This window comes from Amblyomma maculatum, chromosome 8 (genome assembly GCF_055883805.1).
Source record: "Amblyomma maculatum isolate TAMU_Amacu chromosome 8, ASM5588380v1, whole genome shotgun sequence".
NCBI classification, from domain to species: Eukaryota; Metazoa; Arthropoda; class Arachnida; order Ixodida; family Ixodidae; genus Amblyomma; species Amblyomma maculatum.
In genome coordinates, this window is record NC_139351.1 from 46,065,048 (window position 1) to 46,088,621 (window position 23,574).

General features: G+C 46.2%; 1 protein-coding gene across 1 annotated transcript in view; it reads left to right on the forward strand.

The window, feature by feature from the left end:
* The first annotated feature begins 618 nt into the window (after positions 1–618).
* Positions 619–23,574, forward strand: part of LOC146181091 (neprilysin-3-like) — a 36,542-nt gene continuing 13,586 nt past the window's right edge. Inside the window, exons 1-4 of the mRNA XM_084577849.1 lie at positions 619–775; positions 3,970–4,129; positions 15,258–15,356; positions 23,034–23,345. Coding sequence (XP_084433975.1) covers positions 629–775; positions 3,970–4,129; positions 15,258–15,356; positions 23,034–23,345 — 718 coding nt within the window. The 5' untranslated portion in view covers positions 619–628. The remainder of the gene's footprint in view (positions 776–3,969; positions 4,130–15,257; positions 15,357–23,033; positions 23,346–23,574) is intronic.

A 23,574-nucleotide genomic window follows, 5' to 3' on the forward strand; every position in this document is an offset into this window, starting at 1 on the left:
TGCTGTGCGCCTGAATGGCGAGAGCAAAATAGGCCATTTAACGAGGCATCCGCTTTCTAAATTGAAAAAAAAAAAAAAAAAGAAAACAAAAACGTACGTAGCTTTGAAAAGCAGTAAAATATGTACTATGCGCCTGGAGATCACGTATTCTGCTGTTATTCTGTATAGGCAATATTGTTTTAGGGTTAATATGAACTGCAGTTGCCTGAATAGCAGTAACTATAGCAGTGGAGTGATGCGTCACAAGTATTACCATGAAACTAACGACGAAGCACTTAGCTACAATACGAAGTAGCAAGAGCCACGAAATAAAGCACAAATTATAATTTTACACCGACGATATATAGAGAAATTATGCACGCGCCAAAAAAAGCCGCTCGTTAGTTTTAAGCTGCGTTTATCGGCTTACTGCTACCGGCATTGTGCCTCGGATAGTAAAATAATGTGCTAAAAATTGAACGCGAACCCTCCCAGCCGCGAGCGGAGGCAAGCGGCAGTCGGGATGCTATCGTGACGTCACGGAGCCAGCAGAGAGGCATTTATTAGTCTAGGTGGCTTCGCGTTAACACTGTGTGCACTTTCTGTGTTGCCTCCTGTACAGATGGGTGCAATGAAGGACTTTCTGCGGATGCTACATCTCGATATCTCTAATCTTAATCCCAACCACAGCTACGACATCCTGCACTGGCTGATATACCTAAGCTTCGTGTACGGCTTTCCTACCTTTGTCAGGTTCAGCAGCACACTGGATGCCTCTCGGCAACACGTTATAGATGTAAGTATCCCCTTTGTACAGCCTCGTGAACACAAAGAAGGCCTGACGACCCAACTGCTGTGACAAAGTTTTCGAATACTGGTTAGTTCTTCGAAGCTCCGGTCGCTCAAGTACCACCGTTGGGTGTTATATCGCTTTTACCAAAATAAGTTTGATGTATTTATTCATAGGGCTACAATCTTATGCCAGAAAAGTGTGAAAATGTGTTAGTACTACAAACAACGCGCTTCTTCATTGATTAGTTGAGCCGTCCATATTTAATACAGTATTTGCATGAACTGGCCGTCATTCCCCTGCTGTTAAGGCATCAACAATCATTGATGCATTGCCAGGAAATGTCAGTTCCTGGATTTGATTGGGATACACCGATTGGGATACACTAATGGAAAGCTTCGTGATCGTGATTGGGAAACGGCGCTCTAAAAAGTTACTAGTGATATTGTGGTGCTTATTAATTGTCTCGCCATCTAGAAGGGGTAAATACAAGCTATATATCTGTTTCAGCCGTAATTGCCGTAACACACGACCCTGTTAGAACAGAAGTGTATTCATACACTTTGAAACAAAGAACGGAAATGCACTGCCCAGTGAGTTTGCCCATGTAATCAGAGTGTAGTTACCCATTACATTCCGTACAAGCGGACCATACAAACGCCAAGTTGTACAGCTTTTTTGCTCCCGTAGGGCAGCATTTGGCCTGTTGCTAATGAGTGCTTACAAAAAAAAAATAAAAAATCAACATTATTGATTCCTATAAGCGTTCAACGTGAACGTAGATGAGTGTATGTCACGAAATCGGCGCACATTTTTATTAAGCTAGCGTGACATCAACAAGCCTGTGCGACGTCGGCGTGGAAAATTCGAGCGAAATGAAAAAATGTTTCTTTCTCCACATGAGGGGATACCTTAGCCTTGCACCCATCGGCATCACCCTCGCCTTCTCAGCACTCGGAGTCGAAGGTGACTCACTCAGGTGGAAAATACGGGTCGTCTCAAGAACATCCGTTCGCATCTAACCAATGACGACGCGCGGCTCGACGGGAAGAAGAGAGAACGCCTAAACTAGCGAAATCGTGTGTATGTGCGGGCCGGCATTGGACGCTGTAACAGACAGACACGCGCTTCCTATTTAGTGAGGTCGCGTCAATCGAGCAGCCAGCCTGTGTTAGAGCCAGTGTTACTGCGATTTCGCTCGGCTCCTGGGGTTAACTCGCTGCTCGACAAGCCCACTGATCATCGAGGCAGCGGCGCTTGTCTTACATGGTGGTCAGATGGTGACTCTAAAGACGACGACAGTTCCCAGTGAAGAATTTTGTGTTCGTTTCTTTTACTCACTCGTGTATTGTTCAGTGTTGTAAAGCCCCTGAGCTTATTGAATGTATTGAGGTTTTGGTTGCAAGCTTTGTATTGCCTTTATGTGAACCTCTCGTCGGTGTATTTTAAGTGTTAGTGTGAATACTGTGCATCGTCTCTTGCTCTGTATGAAATTTGTTTTTGTCTGTTACTTCTAATTCTGACCCTTTAGTCTGGCTCGAACCGGCGAAAGCTGGGCGCCAAGCGGCTATGCCCTTTTAAAGCGACAGCGTTAAGGGCCCCGTTTCGCAGGCCGCCGTGTCGTCCGGCGTTGGCCGTGAGCGAAAAATCCCAGAAGCATTAATAAATAAAAACGAGTAGGAAACATCGCCTACCTGAGCAATCCAACGTGGGCCACCGAGGTGCGAGGAGAGCACGCTAACCACTGCACCACGCCAGTTCAATGGTTTGAAATGTACAAAGGCGCGTCTATTGATTGCGGTGTTTTCTCAAAAATGTCCCTCAGAGAAGTATATTGTGGCTTATAATAATGCTTATGATAATAATTATGAGCATGTAAATTACAGAATTACAGAACCCACAGTTAAGCGAGTGAAAAATTACGTTTCCGCTGTTGTTGTTCATCGCTTGGCGGGCACGTAGCGCCATCATGCGTGTGGCGCGCGGAAAAAGATATACAGGGCATTACCTCCGAGATCTTCATCGCGCCGGCTCGGATCGGCAACGATGTTGACGACGAACTACGACTGCAACTTGAGGCCCGCGCATTTCGGCAAGGTGGCGGGCAGCGCTTCTACGTCCCGGAAGGAATAATAATAAAAAAAATGAGTATAGCAAGTTGCTCGATAACGCGATCGCGTTCCATTCTTAAAGGCGAAGTTTAAGCGTCCTCCAAATTTTATCACTACAAGGTATTCGACTTTCGGATGAGCTTGTTACGCAAGTGGAGGGCATCTCCTTTGCGACCGGTACAGTTATCCCCTCTCAGTGTAAGGGTGTCTGGGATTGTGCGCACCATTAGTGGCGCATTGTTAATAGCATTACAATTATTAACGGGTGACAGTGTATAACGATGAAATGATGAATAAGCACTAAGGTTAAGAAACAACATGCTTCTATATGGCCGTCTCTTCACTGCCACGATATAAACAAAGTTTCTTCTGAGAATGTGAGGTAAATACTACATATATAGTAATCAAAGAGACATAAACAATCTTTTCTGCTTGACTCGGCCCTAAACTTAGTCTAAACTAATTTACTAAAAACTATACTGAAAATTAGTCTTTTATTTTTTAACTTGTAGAACCGGCCACACCCGACATACGAAGGATGGTAGTACTTACAGAAAGCGTTTTTTCTCCAGGATTTGATCAACAATAAATTGGTTTGCTATTAGCCTGAGGACGATACTAAATGAGGTCTTTCGGTCAGCCTGATATAAGGGAGTCCACTACCTTCACTCTAAGGAATGACGCACCATAGTAACTTACCTTGCTGTGACTAACACTTGCCATCAAATCGTCATTGCTAAGCCATCGCTTCATGCTGAACATACGTGAAATATATACACGAATTTGATAATTCGATTTTACATAGTGCCGGTGCAGAATAGAAGAACTACGCTATGTTTATCAGATTAATTGCTGCGCAGATTTTTTACTGTTCCTTTCCTTCTGGTGTTCTCACGCCATCGGCATATTTTGCGTCCGCACTAGAACCGCTAGCCGCTGTGTTTGCACCCTTGAGCGTAAGGAGCTAATGTCACCAACGTTACTGCAACTCGAGACCTGTATTCATGTTTCGTTTTTAGGTATGAGTGTTTGAAGAAGTGGTAGATTTTCAGATTATGCGGTTGATTTGTGGATTTCTTACTGCTACAGATGGAGATAAATCAAGAAGACTTGATCTGGATTCACAGCTCACGGGAAAAGTTCAGCGGGCCGAGGTTGGAATCGTTCTACGCTCAATACTTGTCTGCTTACGACTCGCAGCTGAACGCAACTGCAATCGTCAAGGACATCATTCGTGCCGAGTTGATTGGTGGGTACGCCCCTGCGTTTTTGTAGAGGTGATCAATATGACGAAAAATTCCTGGGAGCTAAACTAGGAGTGATGCTAGCGAAAGCTGTTAGGGTAGCCACGATATCCCAATTCTAACCACCTTCCCATCCGCGTTTTTGTATTCATAGTGTATAGGTATATGAATTGAAAGAGCATTATCTGTCAGTTATTCATGCGTACGCATCAAGTGTGCATGTTTTCAAGGTTCTGGTATAAGAAGTTTGTCGGCAGTACTACGTCCGAATGAAACGATTAGAAAACGAATGTTTCCACTAATAGAGGATGGAAGATCACGTTGGAAGAAAAATTGTTGCACGCGGAGTATATAGTTGGTTAATTAAAGCCGACTAATTCATTCAGGTGTCGAAATAGCCAAACGAGGTAATGTCCATGTCCGTATCCGTGTAGTATCCAACTTTCATGGGGTGTTACGTCGTAGTGTGATGCCACAAACTAGGATCCTCTTCTTTCGTGTCTCTTCTTTCTTCCACAAAGAATGCTTACGCATTCACCTAGTGCGGTTTCCGCATTGATCTGAAACGTTTTTGCGGACACCTGCAGCCCGCTGTAAGGGAAGTGGGCAATTAATGTGGAAAGAGGGAAAAAGATGCTGTAATAGACGGCTACGAAATATTTTCGACCCCCTGGGGATCTTTAACGTGCACTGGCCACCATGTACCACCCAAACTTGCTGTAGATTACACCAGGTAGTGCGTCTTTGCTTTCCTGTAACCAAATATAATTATATGTAGGATTGCAACAAAGGCCGGTAAGAGGCAAATAATGAAAAGCAAATGATAGGAATCCTAAAGACATCTAAGAGATCCTTCAGTTTGTTCTCTATAGAGGAATGAATATAGCTTATACTTCTTATTAGGTGAGGTTGTATTTTCTGATTTTTGTGCTAGATTGTAACTTTGTTCAAAAGAAAGGGAAGACGCAGTATCTTTCGGAATTCGCGGATACCTGAAGTTGGAGCGAAAGCAAAACGTTCACGAGATCACTGCAGAATCTGCGCTGGAAAATGGCCAGGTAGCGTTGCTTTTTTGTCAGCGAGACCTGTCAGCAGGTTTAGATACTGCGCCTTGACTTTGCTGTAGAGACCTTACACAACGCCAGGGGTCTCTCATCCGTTCAACGGAACGTTGGTTGTATTTGGCAAGGGGCCCTGCAGCAGCAAGACTCAGCCTTACACATTTCCCCACAGCAGATTATGCATTGTTCTGGGTACGTTTTCTCCGGGCGCTCATGAATTTCATAGTCCCCCTGCTCCTTGAAGGTCAAATAATAAAAATTGCGAGGAACTTTAGCGACTAAAGTATTGAAAGGTGAAAGGCTTTGAAGCCTCATCCTCTCTAGCGTTCCTGCCATCTGCAACCCACAGTTGAACGCACACCAAAAAAAAAAAAAAAAACGCCACGCGACCGGAGCAATGGCGCACCATCCAAACGCACACTTTTCGGAGTAGGTGGGACAGGTACAGCGCCTTTCCCCCAGAAGTCTCATCTTGTCTAGCGTTCCTGCTATCTGCAATCCCACACTTAACGCGTGGCAAGGAACGCCACGCAAAAGCCGCTGCAAAAGCGGGACACACTTTGACCACGACAGTATGAGCCAATTAAGGCTTTCGACTTAACATAGAGGGTCTCTGAAGGCGTAACCTTCCTATTCCATAATTTGCCTCCCATCGTTAGCCTCTTGTCGGCATTCGCTGCAGTGCTACATATAAATATAATTGGTTTACAGGAAAAGTAAGGCATAGTATCTATCACACTTTGTCCGGCAAGTGTGTTTGGACAGTACACCATCGCTACGGTCGGGTGGCGTTCCTTGGCCCGAGTTCAAGTGTGGAATTGCAGATGGCAGAGATGCATCCCGCCTCAGCCAATCAGAACGCCGCAAAAGCGGGACACACTTTTTCCACGACAGCATGAACCTTTAAACGCTTTCGCCTTAAACGTCCACAGAGTACTCCCCTGATGACAACGGACAATGTTGGTCTCTCTCGCCGGGTCGTCGCTATGAAGCGCGGTCTCCCATGCTTCTACCTCCTTGAATAAAATGTAGCCCGGAGCTTGGCTGCAATCCCTGGGAATGTCTTAGAGTGCCTATGTCATTACAGAACCTGCAGAATCGGTCCTCCGGATTTCCCGTTTAGCGTGAGGTACCTCCATCTCGCAGACAATTGATTCTTGGCTTGCAGGCGGCGCCAGGTGACTGTCTCTGCGGAAGTAAGGGACCTATCTAGGGGCGCATATTTCTGCCGTTCTAAATTGTGGTGCTCGATGACCGCGTGGTAGGACCTTAAAGTCAGCGCTGTGTCGTTCCCATTCTCTTGTCCAGGCTTCGTGCCGTTGCGCTGCACCCCTTGAAGAAAACAAAGTTAGGTTGAGGCCGACGTCGCCCCTGCGAATAATGAGCACCCGGGCAAAGGTGCTGCATGCTTATTTTCCTGGGATGTTGGAGTGATTGCCCTCGCTGTGTCTGGCACTAACGCCAAACGCTCAGAAGCGACTCGAAGTTCGCCTGTGAAAGTTATGTGCGCGGTGACGTGGACACACTGGCTCACTGCTTCCTTCACAATGCCGTTCACGACGTAGAACCCCAGCCTAGGCGCACCCTTCGTGCGCCGGACTATGAGGGACTCGCCCAAAAGATATGCTCGCTGCCCGCGAGCTTATCCTTTGAGCACCTACCCCCCGATCCACCGATGATGATTTAGGCCGACTGCTGCTGTGATTCCAAGAAATTATTTACGACAGCAAAGCTCGGCACCAACGGCACCCATCTCCGGTAAATGTGCTGTAGAAGGCCGACGAAAGTGCTCTGCGACCGCTTCAAATCCACATGTTTTGGTGCCCGGCCCAGGCTGTTCGCTACGACTAAAATAAACCCGAATGCCCACACTGTGAAGAGAGTCGTTTCCATTTATCCCCCATGGTGAGGGCATGGCAACTTAGTCCACACTTTCCTACCCATCCCACCGCTACTGAAGGGATTTGGGAGGCCTTCCTCCACGGATGCTCGTCGGTCGGTGCTTAAAAGGCCCCGGCCTCCCGTTCTCGCGAGGCAGCCGGCACTTGCGGCGGCCCGGACGGCGGCTACTGACCAACGGAGGGGCATTGATCATCTTCGCCGGCTCGCGTCCTCTCATACACGAAATAAAATGTTTCACAAGCAAGCGTGACTGGAAGTACAGAGCCGTTTTCAAGCAAACGCCGCATCTGGCGGACACCGCTCACTCGCAGCGCTATCTGGCAATCGGGAAGCATCCACAAGATGTCTCCTCTTTCTATCACCAAACAAGCTCATTGCATACTCTAGCAAGTTGACTAAAGCTTATCCACTTCCGTATAATTACCTCTCCTGCTTCGCTTCCAGATAATGTCAGAGTAGCCTCCATTCCAAAAAGACGTTTCACCCCATTCCAACCCAGGCAGACGTTCCGCTCGCGCAATCATGTTCACCCTGCTAATTCCAGGATCTTCTAAACAGCTGCATCCGGAAATAACGTCCGAGCGGCTGCTTACTACATTGAGAATTGTAGCGAGGTAGTGACGCAAACCCTCAGTCCTTACATAGATGCTCCCCCTACAGCGATTCTCGAGGCCCTGCCAATAGTCGCCAGTATTCAAGACCTCGCTCAAGCACCCCTAACCCTTCAGGATATACCATATACACTGATTCAATACTGGCTTTACGCGCCATTCATACGGGTCACACTACTGAAGGACTGCAGGGTGATCTACACGAAGCTCGCATCAAAATACGTCCCAACACTGTCACAATGAGCTGGATCCCTGGTCACGCTTGAATTCCCGGCAATGAGGTAGGGCGTCGCCTCGGCCGTGAACTTCAACACCGGGCGCCTGGGATTCCCTGGAAACATTCCCTATAACAACATTAGAGAAACTATTCGTACACTTCCTTTTCCTGATAAATCTCTCATTACCAAGAAAATACGTATTCTTAGACGTATACGACTGAATACACTCCTCACTCCTGCGCGATCATTTATATAGCGAATCAGACCATTCCCTCGCGTGCCCAAATTGTTCTAAATATTATACAAACTTAGAACATATAGCATGGTTTCATGTCCTGCCGCAATTCATACACCTCAATTTCCCACCCTCCTCCCCCAACGTGGCGGGCTTGGTTAGCCTCTGACCAGCTGAGAGATCAGTTGGCTTTTGTGAACCTGGTCCAAGACATTCTTGACGCTGAGTATTGTGTTAAATGCAACAACTTTATTGCAACTCTTTAATGCAACAACATAGCTAGACACAGTGAGTAGTGCATCTTAATTCTCCTTTTCTAGCGTGAGGTCATAGTCGGGATGATGGTAGGGTAGTCAGCACAGCAGCACATTTCGGGCTAGCGTGTACTCAGCATTGGGCAGGGTTCGATTGGATAATAGTTTGGACCCGACGCGATTAAACAGGTTTGGATTGGACAGCTTTTGATTGAACTGGGCAGTATTGGTTGGATTGCATTTCACTGGAATGAATTGGACTCCATTTGATTACACTGGATCGCTTTGCATTAGATTAGATTAGATTGAATTACACTGAATGAAATGGAATTAGATTGCATTAGAGAGAAGTAGGCAGCCAAGCGCCAGGTACATATGCTTTCCTTATGTATATGCGCACCAAGCTTAGTTACCCCATGGCCAATTTTTTTTTATTTTGCTTTTAACGGCTTTTCTGATGTTTGTTGTTGTTGGTGTGGCTATATTTAGGAAGAAGGAACAGAAAAATACACGGGCCTGCTACTGGCTCTGTAGCTGTTGTTGTTGATGTTGTGGCTGTAGGAAGAAGGAAAGGATGATGTTAACACAACCAGAGTTGCGTTAACATCATCAAATTTCACTGGCGTTCTATTATTAGTTTATAGGAAAAGAAAGGCGCAGTACCTGTCTCTTCAATCTCAATCACATCTCGCGGAAAAATCTCGCCGATCCGAGATCTTCAACATAAGCCTAAAAAGGCTTTGGCTTTTTACTTGTTTTTTTTTGTCATTCCCCTGGCGCTCCTCGCTGCCCATCACCGACAAAGCGAATCCCTGATACGACTGACATATAAATCAACGCGTCGATTACAGGCGAATTTGCATCTATGGCCTGGATATGCGATGTCAACTCTTCCCCTTCAGGCGCTTATGCCTGCCACCTACCTCAAGGTACCCCTCTTCATGCTGAACTCCTCGCGATTTGGGGAGCCTTATCAAGAGTGCCTTGCACCGGAACTTACTAAATACATATTCTTACTGATTCCTATGAAGCTTGCAAGGAAATCGATAGATACTCCGGGTTCACAAGATGCAACAGCTACGGACATACAGCGCCTCCTTAAACGCCACCCACTCGCGGCCAAAACTGTCGCTATTCACTGGACCCCAGGTCACTCGGACGAATCAGGGGGCAATGCGGCGGCACACGCTGCGGCTGCCTTGGCAGGTGGGATGTCCACATTTACTTCCCCACCCTCCTTGCTTCATCCTCACTAGTCCTTGGGCGGGAAACACTCACCTTCCATTGCCCTTATGCACTATACTCGGACAAGTCTTCGTAGCCTCAGTCAGCATCGCATGCAGGTGGCCACACCAGACCCAGTTTTTACGAGAAACACCCACCTCACCTGAAGTCAAGAAGTCTTTTTGAATAAGCTCATAACTCATGCGGCTTACACGCCACGTATTATGGCCCGCTGGCGTCAGTATACGGAGAAAATGATTACGCGCCCCCACTGTACGACTCTAACTCGCGGCGGCATATCTCATCTACTCTGGGATTGCCCTGCTTTTTCTAGTGGACGCTCCCAGATCAAACCGTACCGCCTAAACTACAGTTCCCTTTTGAAAAGTGATGCTAACACACAGATGATATTTGCCAAGTATGGCTCGCTTATTGGCCTGGTTAGAGCAATGTGATTCGAGTGACGACCTAAAGAATGAAGATTCTGTCCACTCCCCTTTATCCCCATCCATGGCCATGGGCCTTCCCGTTCAATAAAGGGCATTAATTCAACCAATCAATCTGTGGATACCTGAAGTGTTTTTGCGGTTCCATCGAGTCCACAGAACGGCGAGAGGAGTTTCGCCTAATGCGGTAGTAAAGCTTTCGCTTTTCAACATAAATGTAAATAAAAATGCATAGGCTACCGCACTTCATCTCCCGCTCTCATTTATGCAGCCCACGCCGTATGTGAACAAGTAATAGGGGTATGCTTTGAAACAGTGGTACAGACCTCAGTGCTAAGCAAGTCAACTGCGACCTGGATTACCTCTCAGGCCGGCTATGCGTAGTGGTCATAAAAATGGCGTGATTGCGCATGTTCATGCATTAATGCTACGTAATGACGCAAATAAGAGCTAAATTTAAGCGTTCTAGTTTATAGAAAGCCTTTTACAGACTTCGGCATTTTTGATAAAGGTAGAGTACCATGTCATCAAACAAATATTTCCAATTATAAACAGACCCAAAAAAACGCGTTTGCCTAGCGTAGCGAAGCCACTGCGTTCAACTGCGCAGCAATAATGTGCCAGAAATCCGACGCCGTGCTCTGAGTTGCGTCGTGTGAACCTGTGTGACGCGTTGCGCCCACATCCTTACTCTCTTCGGAGGTTGCGTATGGGGCCCTTCATCGCAAGTTGATTATATTTTGGCGCGTTTATGTGGAGGGTGGAGATAAAAATATCAGAGATATCCTTGCAACCAAATCACAGGTCAGCTGGGAATGAATGAGAGGCGGACCAACCAAGCCTTTCCGCCTTGGTATAATTTCCGTCTCATCGCCCCGTCTGCATACACTTCAAGTCAAAGACTTTTCCTTCAACGGTGGCCTGCGAATGCGAAGCATAAATGAAGAGGCGCCGCAGTTGCCAAAAATGAGTAGTTAATCGCACAGGAGTAAGACATGTGGACATACACTGCAGAATGGGGCGGTACGGTGACGTCATGACAAGCACACACAGAACGTCTTCATAGTTTTACTTTTCCAAACGCTCACGAGGGATTGAACCATTATGGCTTAGCGATACAGTCCAAAACCCAACTAGCGCAGCACTTACGCAGGAAGTCAATTCCCAAGATTACGTCGTGTGCAGATAGCCGCAGTTGTGCAAACTCTGCCAGAAATATTGGCCCCTTGAGGAAATCTTAACGGTACACACTCAAACCGAACATAATAACTCACCACTCACTCCATAAACAATAGCAGTTTTGTCCCAAACTAACATGACGTTCTTGAAAAAGCTCTTCAAATCTAAAGACTTCACCGAACCACTTACGCTGGTATCTACTAACGGCATTGTAGACAAACCGCCAACAAGCACAATAACTTTGTTCTTACACATGTGCATAGATGGAGGAATACTAGACAGCACTGCACATTGTACAGCGACCGCACCGCTATCGACCGCGTCGCGCTAGTTTTGCTGCAAGGATTGCGGTAATCGATGCCATCGTGCCGGAGAACGGCGCACACGAATCTAAGGAGGAGGTGTCACACTACGGTTAGATGTGGTGGAATGGCTGTGGAGTTTTAAGTTTTGCAAATGGCTCCTCAGGGTAAGATGTTTTGGCCGATAAGTGTCGGCGTAGGACTGGATGGCGGGTCGAGCTGAGGCCGTCTCAGGATTGAACCACAACTGCGCTTGCCGATTTCAGTAGTGCGAAATATAACCTTCGATACCACACCAGTAGCACACAAGAATACGTCGATGAAAAAGGGATCCGTCTTTATGCTCCGGCATGGTAGGAAGCAATGAACATCTAAATGTAGGTACCGAAAGGATGCAGCTTTCGGGAAGTCGGTGCAATTTACGTTAGGAGTAAGACACAGGGTCGCTTTGTTGATAACAAAACGGTTGTTAAATCTGGTCGGGTCTTGGTTGTGAGGTGTTCAGGTTTTCGCAGCAGGCGAAGTCGGTGTCATTCACAGGTCTATAAACGAACACTGGTGGGCACGCACATGCATGGGCTGGAAAAGCATACGCTTCTACTGGGAATACAGACGGTCAGCTAAAGTTCTTACTTCGCTAAATCTCATCCCAAACGAGGTCACAAAATTGCGCACAGGTGATTTAGTGATGGAGAATCGTCGACACTGGCCACGGTGGTGACATTTTCCAGCGGTGCACACTTTGATGTATTGCTTGGGGGTCTCGAATATTCGGGAGCGTCGAATAACGTCGGCGACCGACCTCAAATTGACCTTCGAAATGAGGAACTGATAGACATCGTCCGCAATGCGCTTGAGCAGGTGGCCTACTTGTCTTCCTTGCCATGAGGATGTTTATAGTCTTGCATAATTTTAGTATTGCCTTTATGTTGGTGGTGAAAGTTTAATCTGCTGCCTGGGCCCTCTGGGCAATTGTCTGCCCGGCCTGTTTCTACTTCGCAGTTAAATCGCCGAAACATTATTTGACGGCTTCATTAAAACACCCCCACTGTTCAGGGAGTCATCGTGCTTCTCGTACCATATTGTTACGAACGGGCAACAAAGAATAAGCGGGCAGCGACGCGGGCAGGAGCAGGCGTGCTAGGCCCGCTAACATATTCATTAAACGTCTCATCTCAAGACCATCGAGCATCATCTCTCTGTTCTGTTTTTATTGGCTTGCCGCCACGTAAGATTTTGTTGGAGCTGCGGGGTGCTTCATCATCATGCTCTCATCCTGGTCCGGATCCTCGGCGCCCTGCGACTTCTTGCGCCATCGGCGAAAGGTTAGAAGGAATCGCATGGCTGTTCCCCAGCCTGCAGGCCTCAGCAAGACCTTGCCGTTCCTCCGCCCTGTCCCCTCGCCACAATACACAATACACAACGAAGGAGAGACTGACCCGAGACGCCACACATGACCACAAAACACAATGAGAGACCCGAACGAACATATATGACCCCACTTACCTGATGTGCCGACCAACGACCCAAGAAACCGCTACACTTGAAGACATCCTCCCCTACCTATGTCATGCGGTGCGTGCCTTGGCGCCAGCCATCGAGTCGTGGCAACGTGTGGCCCGAGAGTGTCCTGGGCCAAGGTTCATCGGGAGTCATCGTGCCGGCAAGCCGTACAATTCTTGCTTCTTCCTATTCTTCTTCAAGCATCCAGACACGCTGATCATCATGACATGAAATCGTCAACATCAGTAAACTTCCTCATCCTCGATAGGGAGGATCGCTCGGTGGCCCCGGTTCATGTTACGGACGAGCAACGAGGAAGAAGCGGGCAGTGGCTCGGGCAGAAGCGTTCGCGCTAGGCCCGCTAACATATTCATTAAAGGTCATCGCACGACTATCAAGCATCATCTCTCTGTTCTCTGTTCTGTTTTCATCGGCTTGCCACACCGCAACAATATCAAGGTGGCCTACGTGAAAAAAGAAACATGACACTGGCCAGCATAGCCACCGAATCCCAGAGGTTAAGACGTTCATTATCAGTGAGCCACTCATCAACAACTTACCCTACTTGACTGAGAAAATAACGAGGCTCTCGAAACGGTAGCGTCGCGCTAGAGGTGGTGGGTCGTACATCATCAGACAGGAACAAAGGGTCTCGCGTTGATATTCGAGACTACTCAGCACTCTGCTGCATCCACAAGGGAACTGGAGAGAGTCCGGTGAAGCGACGGCTCCTGCGAGGCTCCAGCAATTGACAATGTGCCGTGAGGTTCCAATCCTGCCACCAAATTGTTATGATAGGGTCTTTAATTCGGAGCTCTGAACAAGTCGAGAAGGCAGAGAGCTCGGCTGAACAACGGCTGCGCGTCCGGCAAGTATTTCCCCGCTGTCTTTATCCTTGTCTTCTGCTATTTTTTTTCTTCTTCAGCAATTGCTGCAATATATATTAATAATATATTTATGCTTACAATATATTTAGAGCCACAGTTTATTCTTTGGCTGCTTGAAGGTCAACGACTAGAAGTCGCTTACAGTGTGTTCACTTATAGGGAACGAAAAGAAATGCACAGTATCTGCCACATTTTTCTACGTAGGCACATAAACCTGATATCAACAAGTTTGTCCTCCTGCTCCTTCAAGGTCAAATGCAGGTTAAATGCAAGGCCACGGTGACCCTTAACCGAGGTTTGACTTCAATTGTCATTCATGACCACTCTCTCGTTTTCCACTGGACCTCCATATCCGTTCTTAGAGATATGGGTGGAAGCCTTCAACGGTCAAGAGATAGTACTTAACTCGCTGCCTACAGCACTTCAATTGCTGTACCGTTATCACGTCAGCTTAACACACGTGAGCCACAGTTGCTGCCGCCAGCGGAACAGCAAGTCGCCGTCATTGTAAAAAACGAATTTGGGACTCCAGTGGCAAAAAAGACAATGTATAAATTGCTCCGGTTTAACTCCGGTTAAACATAGTGTGTCTTGCATGTACGGTAGCACGTAGTAAAGCTTTTTATAGTCGCCATGAGTTCATATCAAGGTGGACGCTTATCATCTTCTTCTAACTGGCCGAGTGCTAACATCATTTGTAGCTACCACGAGTGCACGACGCCTACAGTGAGGCTGTGGAGTCCGCGGCGGTGGCGGCGCAACTCTAACGTCATACGAAGATACTTTAATAATAATTAATAATGTATAACGTGATACACGTCGCATCTGTTGCTACTGCGCATGCCCTGTTGCTGCTCCAGCTCCGCACGGCGACCTTCTCTTTATATGGCGTAGTGAGGCTTTCGCTTAAATACCAGATTAAAAGCTATCGTCAGCAGGATGAGAAGGCCCATATCTGCAGGCGAAAAGCAGGGAGTCTGAGGTGGGTCTTTTTCCACGCGTTAGACTCTTCACTTTCTTTTCATAGCAACAGAGACTTTGTATCTGATTAGTGTTACAGAAATCCGTCGCCAGCTTGAACTCATTTAGTTGCCTCCTTACTGCGCAGAAATACTTACGTGGTATTGTGTTCCTAACATAACATCAGGTCTTTTACGCAAATCATAAATCATGTGTGATTCGTCTCCGTTATTCCCTGCTTTCGCATAATGCCTACGTGTAAATGAACGTTTCGATGCTGCTGCTGCTGCAACAAAATGCTCGCTTATTTCAGAAAGCTTTCTAACTTATGCTGTCTTTCTTTCCCAACAGTGCTGGAGTTTCTCGGAACTCTCCAGCAGCAGAACTTCCAGTATCTAACAGTATCTGTTGGTCAACTGGGACTCTTCACAAATGGACACGCTTCAGTCGGTACGCTTTGTTCACTCTGCACTGCCTTCTGTACAGCTTACTGCACGCCCAATTATTGCCTCTTTATTTAGGGGCATTGCATGTCCTGGTCAAGAAACATACATAAATTGTTGGAAATTAAGGATTCAGTTCAACATGGTCGTTGATGCATTATTTGCTGGTCAGTTCGGGTCTACACTCAGCGACTAGGCCTACCACTCAAAATATCTAGGCGTGCTTTTTCTTGAATGCGGAAGCTTCCCTTCAATTTATTTTCCCTAAAGGCCCGTTTGGGGGTGTTACTAAAGGGGGGGGGGGGTGTTACTGCAAAATGCAAGTTTATACAGCACTCCTTAATGTTGATGGACACGTTATGACAGGAAAATGGTCGGAAATAACATTTCAGTCACCTGCGGTTCGAGGACTAAATGATTTCGGAAAGCCAGTAGTGTGGGCGCGAAGCGTATTATTTGAAGCGGATGAACTATGCATAGTGGTCTGCGTGATGTTGATAGTTGATTGTTAGGAGCTTTCGTTTATGGGCTGTGAAATTTCATAACGAACGAAATTTTTAGGCCAATATGCTGTTTTCAATCTCAGAGAAAAATTCACAGACTTCGCCTTCGCAATAGTGCAATGCGTTTCCGAAAATTCTGAATGCGGCGTGAAAAATGTTCACCTACGATATAGTCTGTCTCTGAATTTCAGACCTTTAGAAATAACCAATTCCTTAGTTTTGAAAGTTAAAATATTTATGATAATATGGTGCTGCCTATCTTCAGAGTGTCGTGCAAGGTGGTGGGCTCGTTCTGTTTTATTTGCTGTTGCGCAGTAGCGAATAATTATGACTTCTGTTTGTGAACAGGTATAGCATTGTTTAGTCCCAGGTAAGCTATGGAGTATTAGGTTGTTTTGTCCCGAATTATTTTCAGCGTCGTCGTCAAAACGAGCCCCGAGAATACTAGCCAGAATAGCAGTTCCCGTTTTAGAGTTTTAAATCATGTATAAATACGTGGGGAGTGCAGCTATATTTTTCCAACAAACTTATAAAGCGCTGAGATGCGTAATCAGATCTGTCATCTGCTTATTTATTATAAGCCGTTAGCCCTTAAGCCCTTGCACTTCATTTACTAACTCGGTTTGTAGAGGACTGCTCTCAATCTCACCACAAAGCAATAAAAGCGACCAACAAACATAAAAGTACTCGACACTGGCACCAAAGCAACAATGAGGGCTCAGAAGCTGTACAAAAAGTAGTTACTGTATTTCTTCAAAAACGTACTTTAGTCGCCCGGCAACTTTCAGTGCAATAATGCGCTGAAAGCTGCCGGCGAACCCTCCCAGCCGCAAGCGGAGGCCAGCGGCGGACGGGCAACTAGCGTGACGTCACGGAGCAAGCAGAGAGGCTTTGAGTAGTCTAGGTGGTTTTGATTAGATGCAGGATACATGTGACGTCACAGATGCCGTAAAGTAGCATCTCCAAGCTTCCAACGATCTGATACAACGTCGGCAGGTACTCTCGGCGACACTGCTGTGGAGCTCGGGGCACCAATTTAATGAAAATCTGACAAACGCCGGTTACCAACCGGCATGGTGAGGACAAGCGGAATAAATAACAGTATCGTGGCACATCCACCAAGCCCACAATCGGCCCAGAACGGTCGCTGCTTCATTATAGTTGGCACGCGCGCTATGATCGCTGACGATGGGGCCTTCCAACCGGGTGTGAGGGTCTAGTTCACTTGAGCTTGTAGCACGAAAAGGGGGTGCTGGAGGTCGCACCGTACTGCGCCCCTCCTTCAGCCGCACCGCTCAAGTAAGCATGCCTATGCAATGGGGCAGGGAGCACTGAAGACTTCAGAGTGCATTATGCAGATGATCACGAGCACGAAAGCCTGCATGGTGAAGACGAGCTAATTTTATAACTGTTGTGGCACAGCCACCAAGCCCATCTTTAGTATTATGATGCTCTTGCAAACTTCTCAGGGGCTGGTGATCACGAGAGTAAAGCAGCTGAGAAGACATCAAGTAGTTAAGCTCCTGGTACTATTATGTAGCCAAGATTACATTAGGCACAGTTATAGCACTTCAAAAACAACACCCTAGCTCTGTACAAGGTTAGTGCCTCGAGTCATCTGATTGGTGGAAGCACCGTATCAGATGTCAGTTTGGTTGGCACCACTACCGGTTCTGGCAATTCCACCAATGATATGACTCGAAGTCAGTGAGATAGCGACGCTTTAGATAACGACACAAACTGGGAATACGAACCCAGGAAATGCTCAATCCAATATTTCGTGAGACATATGCAATATGTAAAGTACATAATATAACGCCGTATCACTAAAGCTGTTAATATCATGTTGGGGATTCTGTGGGGCTCGGGTTGTGCTCTCAAAGCAAAATGCAGCAACGTTAGTTCAAACCAAATTTGGTGCAAAAAACAGTGTGCCAACGGTGGCACCTGAGAACAGCCAACTGGCCTAGCTGTTCGTTGGAATATTCTAGTGTGATCGTTTCCTCGGTATTAGCGCCCGCTCTCAGCCCTGTCTTACAAAAGGAGAGGGGGGAGGAAGGGCCCCCAGTACTCTACTAAAGTTCCCAAGCACTCTCCTCATTAAAATTTCGAAATTGTAAGTAGGAATAAATGCTAGTGCTTCAAGTCCTTCAAAACGGCATCGTTTTTTATGCAACGGCAGCGGAAAGGACCTTTTTGTCAGATTTTCATTAAATTGGTGCCCCGAGCTCCACAGCAGTGTCGCCGAGAGTACCTGCCGACGTTGTATCAGATCGTTGGAAGCTTGGAGATGCTACTTTACGGCATCTGTGACGTCACATGTATCCTGCATCTAATCAAAACCACCTAGACTACTCAAAGCCTCTCTGCTTGCTCCGTGACGTCACGCTAGTTGCCCGTCCGCCGCTGGCCTCCGCTCGCGGCTGGGAGGGTTCGCCGGCAGCTTTCAGCGCATTATTGCACTGAAAGTTGCCGGGCGACTAAAGTACGTTTTCCTTAAATACTTGCATAGTTTTTCTATATATATTCCGCGTTAATTTATAATTTGTGCTTTGTTTCGTAGTCCACGAGATACACTTCCTATTGCAGTAAGTGCTTCATTTTTCATGTTAAATCTTGAGACTAACCATCGCACTGCTATGATTACTAATCGAGTTCACTGTAGATCACAATTACACAAGCATTATTTCCTAGAAACCATATAGCACAAGAATATATGAGATCAATGTGCCTATGCATTTTCTGCTTTTTGAGGAGGCGTACGTTATTTTTTTTTAACTTCGAAAGCGGATGCCTTATTCAATATCGAAATGAACAGAACTAATGAAACCATACAAAACAGTAGCGTGAAGGCATAATAAACATTATATTGCTTGGTGCTTTTCATTAAAATATTTCAATTCTTTAATTTCTCCAAGTTCATGGCAGCTGCCTTCCGAAGAGTTTACTTTTCGTTTCCAGTGACGATCGAAAACTTGGTGTCGCAGTCATGTACTAACATTGCAATTCTTGAAACGAAAGCAGTGAAAAGAAAAAAGAGTGAATTTTTGCGTTTTCCTTCGTCGCTTGCCACTGTAGGAATCATTAAAGGCTTCTTGGATGGCGACATTTTCCCAATGCACCCTTTTTCTAGCTGGCGCTTGTAAAAGAAGGTGTAGACGAAATTTACGATTACTAGCTAGGGAACTTCGAAGGCACTGAGACCTTTTCAATTCGATCATGATCGCGCTCCAGCGATGTGGTTCTTCCCATTTGTTTACTAGGATATGATAGCCTGATGATAAAATCTTGCTCATGAAAATTAGGTGCGAATAACGGCATGACGATACCCAAATAAAATATCATCCTTTCGCAACCACTATCCCACAACTTTTAAATTTACAGAAGGTTTTTGTTATGTGTTAAGTTTTATAGTGCGTGCCTAAGCTAAATCTATCTAGGGGTTAAATTTTACTTACTTAGCTTGGAATGTATACAGTTGTAGTAAAATCCTTGCCAGGAACTTCTCTCATCGAAGCTTTTCTGTGACCTTCATTATTGGGGAAACCGAACGCTAATGACTTCTCGGCTCCCTTCGTAATCAGGCACACAGTATCATCCCCTGGCGTAGGCCACTGCGGAGAGGAGGAGCGCGCAGGCCTTGTCCAGCCTAGGTGGCTTTGATCTAATACACGCGTAGCCCTCTCTCCATGTTGCCTGCCTTTGTCGACTTATGCGTGCTGGAACTTCGTAGATTGCACGCTACCTGGAGATGCTGAAAGTGTCGTGGCTTTTTGTAATCGTTGGAGCACGTGGCCTATTTAGCTCGTATCCGACCCTTGCAGCTACCTCATCATTGAATGAGAGCGGGGCAGAAAAGTTGTGCTTAACTCGAGGCGTCACCATTAATGTGGTGCGGGCAAGGGACATATCACTTGATACATTTGCGAAAAATATGCTAAAGGCTGAAAAATATGGATGCGTTTGTCACAGATTTGTGGAGAAATCTTGCGGTCCCAATTTTTATGGAGTCCAATTAGTCGACAGGCAGTATGAAATGAACCTCTTTCTGCTATGAATCCTCGCCAAGTAACTCACTGAGATGACAGCGGCGAACAGGGGACGTTCGGTAGTACATATTTCGTAGCAAGCGCGAAAGAGATAACAGCCGCTCGTTAGAAAAAAAAAAGAAGCGGGAAAAATGAAAATTTCTGGTTTCATACAGAGGGCTTCACATATCTTATTCAAGCATTTAAAAATTAGCTTTGCAGCGTATTTTATTGAAACCATAGGTATATTGTTTTCCATCATATATCACTCGCAATAGTATTTTAAGGTTCTGCAAATTTGCTAGTAACTAATGTCACTTGGGTAAAAAGTTTAATGCGGGCCCGAGTTCATTTCAAAACATTGTATAGGGAGTTAACGATTCTTCCAGTTTGTATCTGTGGTGCGGTGGCTAATGCGCTCAATTGCTGTGTTTAATGACAAGCGATCAAATCCCGGCCTCGGTGGACGCTTTTCTTTGGTGGAGAAAAATTAGGCGTTCTCATGCTTTACGATGTTACTGCAGGTTAAAACCCCAGGTAGTCAAAACGTATTTTCTATCGTCCAACAGAACTGGTTATCACAGTGAATGACATTTCAAGCAGTGAGTTCTCATCCTGCCTCTGCCTTGTGCAGGCAGATTCATAAAGCAGATAACTTGAAAATTGGCTCGAATTTTAGGGTGGCAGTACGGCGCACCTCATTTCAATGCAGTGGAATCTGACGACCCTCTCCTTATTTACCTTATTTTACTCATCATCAGAAGAAGAAATGGACATGGGCAGGACATGTAGTGCGAAGAGAGGATAACCGATGGTCGCTTAGAGTAAGAAACTGGATTCCAAGGGAAGGACAACGTAGCAGGGGGCGGCAGAAAGTTAGGTGAGCGGATGACGTTAAGAGGTTCGCGGGCGTCAAGTGGATGCAGCTAGCATAGAACCGGGTTAAGTGGAGAAATATAAGAGAGGAATTCGCCCTGCAGTGGGTGTAGTCAGGCTGATGATGATGATGATGACTCATCATGGTGGCTGTTCTACCTGGCCAAACTGTACTTATTTTGTTCAGCACTCACGTGTCTTGATTTGCTTACTGTCCGGGTTGAATCTTTGGCGCTGTTCAGGCGCCGTCTTCTACATGCGGATGTGGACTCGTCAAGCAGTCTACTGGCTAATTTTTATTTGTAGCCCTCAATCTGTAGCGTTGTTGGTTTAAAATAAATTTATTTATCAATAAAAACTCTTACGTGCTAAGAAGAAACCGGAGAACACTAGCAATTTCAGCTTACGTCAGAGTTATTTGCATCCGTGTACAATAGACCGACAACTCTGCAGTCATGAGACTGCGGCTTCACACTCGGCACTACGATTCCCGTCTCCCTTACGACAGCGTCTTTCGAAGTCTTTGCTTTCCCTTGGGTCGCTCTTTCAAAGAGACTCTTGGTCGCTCCCTTTTCACCTTTACTCAGACACCCATGCCGGAGCTCCTGAGCTGCAAACTTATTTCCTACCAATCCTTTTGCCGTCGCCATTACATGTGTCAGCCAGTCCCCATCAAATGGCCAAAAATACAATCCTAACCGAGGATGGCCACGTTAGGATAAGACGCGAAATCGACTACGATTGTTTCCTGCAGCCAGCATAATTCCCAAACCATTCTCCCACTATCTTTGTAGACACTAACCTGCGCACGCGAGGCAGTCTCCGTCAATGTGACGTAAACGACAGTGTGTATTGCAGATGGCAGTCAGAAAAGAGCGCACATGGACTAACAAAAAGCCGCAGTGTGGCCACCCTTGCCCTATGGCATACCAAATCAGTATATAATACGATACACAAAACTATATGCCACACCTTCAGTTTATGCTCTGCACTCAGCTGTAGCTGTGAGGCGTGACACCTGCGAAATAGCAGAAATAGGGCAACAGACATTGAGCGCCCGAATACTGCATGCCTTTCCGAGACATGAATATGGGTCGTTTTTTAATCACAATTAGCCTGGTTGTTTTGGAATGTTCAATTCAAAGGGACGTTCATATGTGCAAGCTCTTATGGCGACTGTTATATTCGAGGCATGGGAGCCCCTTGATATGCCTCTGAGCGAAAAACTTCTTAACCTCGTTGCTGCGTAGAAGCTGGAGCTTATTGAAACTTTTGCAATTAAGAAGAAGAGAGGGAGAAACGCGAACACTTCTGAGGCATTGCTCCTCGTGCCTTGGTAGCGTACACCGACCTAGAAATGATAGTCTTCCATGGAATCGTATTGCTCCAGTCTCGTTGCTGGTCGCATTAAAGCGGTCGGCTCGCAATTGCGGCGGGGCTAGCGCTGGAGCAGCTGTACGTCCATAACTGTGAAAAGAGGGCAGCTGTAGCAGCAGTGCGCCGATAATGTGCACAACAGCTATCACACAGAAGTGTGTGCAATGTACCGGTGCCTCTTGCGTACAAGGCTGCAGTGTGAACCGACACAAGGTATTTGTAACTCTCATGTACCGTTTGTAAGTAATTTTAATATCAACAGCCTAATTAACTATCAGTGTTCATTCTAAGAAGAAAAAAAGTTTCTCGAAAAAAAAAGGATATCCGTATGTTTAATCCCGTTAGGTACATTGTCTTCATTATATACAAATCCGGGATGATCTCCATAAGTTACCCGATTTTTTCCCGCACCCTTCTGCTCATGCAACTATCAATGTACGCGTGATTTTTATTCATGTCGCAGGGGTCTGGTTTCGTCAGGTGTGGTTCGGTTTGCTTTATTGGGCTTCATTTGGCTTGATTTGGTTTACGAAATTAGCTTGCCAAGGGACTCGTGCTATAATGCACGGCAGCAAGTGCTATAAAATGATTTGATCACCAGGGCGTAGGCACCATGCAATAACGCCGCACAGTGCACAGACGACTGTGTTCTGCCTCTCACCAAACCGCGGTTGGGATTGAGCCAAATTCTCCAGGCTATGTAGAAGAGCGCCATCATCATTGACTCTACGCGGCATCGTGCATGAATGAGAGGCTTACATTCCTCGACGTCTGCTTTGGAAAGATCGCAGCGATATTTGACTACTGCATAGTTTTGAAAAAAAGTTTTTTATTTACAGTACTAAACAAAACCTCCGCACTCACATTAAGAATAAAAGCCCACCAACATACCTGTTCCAGACGATTGGGTCCGCCAGATCGAAATGGCCACATCCAAGAAAGTCACTGCGGTAAATAAAGTTGATCTGCTAGACGTCGCCATGGCACTTGTGGTGCTGCTGCTGGACCAGACGAGGATGGAGCTCAGTGACGCTCGACTGCTCATCGCTTGGAGCCTTGTTCGTCGTCTTGTCCCGCTTGCATCCGGTCAATTTATGGCTGAGGAAGCTCTGCAAAAATTTCCCAACGACGAACATGGCGTGCTGCGCTTGTGCTACGAATACGTCGTTGACGTGATGCCCCTGGCTGTCTCCCAACGTTACGTCAGCTCGTGTAAGTATGGAAAGCGTATTCTAATGCATCATAAACTTTTAAGAATGTATGCATTTCTCGCGCAAATATAGAATGACGCGGCGGTTACACTACTCGTGTTATGTACTTTTTATCGAGCGCGTTTTAATTGTTAAGAAGAGTGATAATGTATACGTAGTTACATAAAATAGCTTACACACCTGAACCGCATAACTTGTCACCTTAGTTGACACTAAAATAAGGCTAAAAG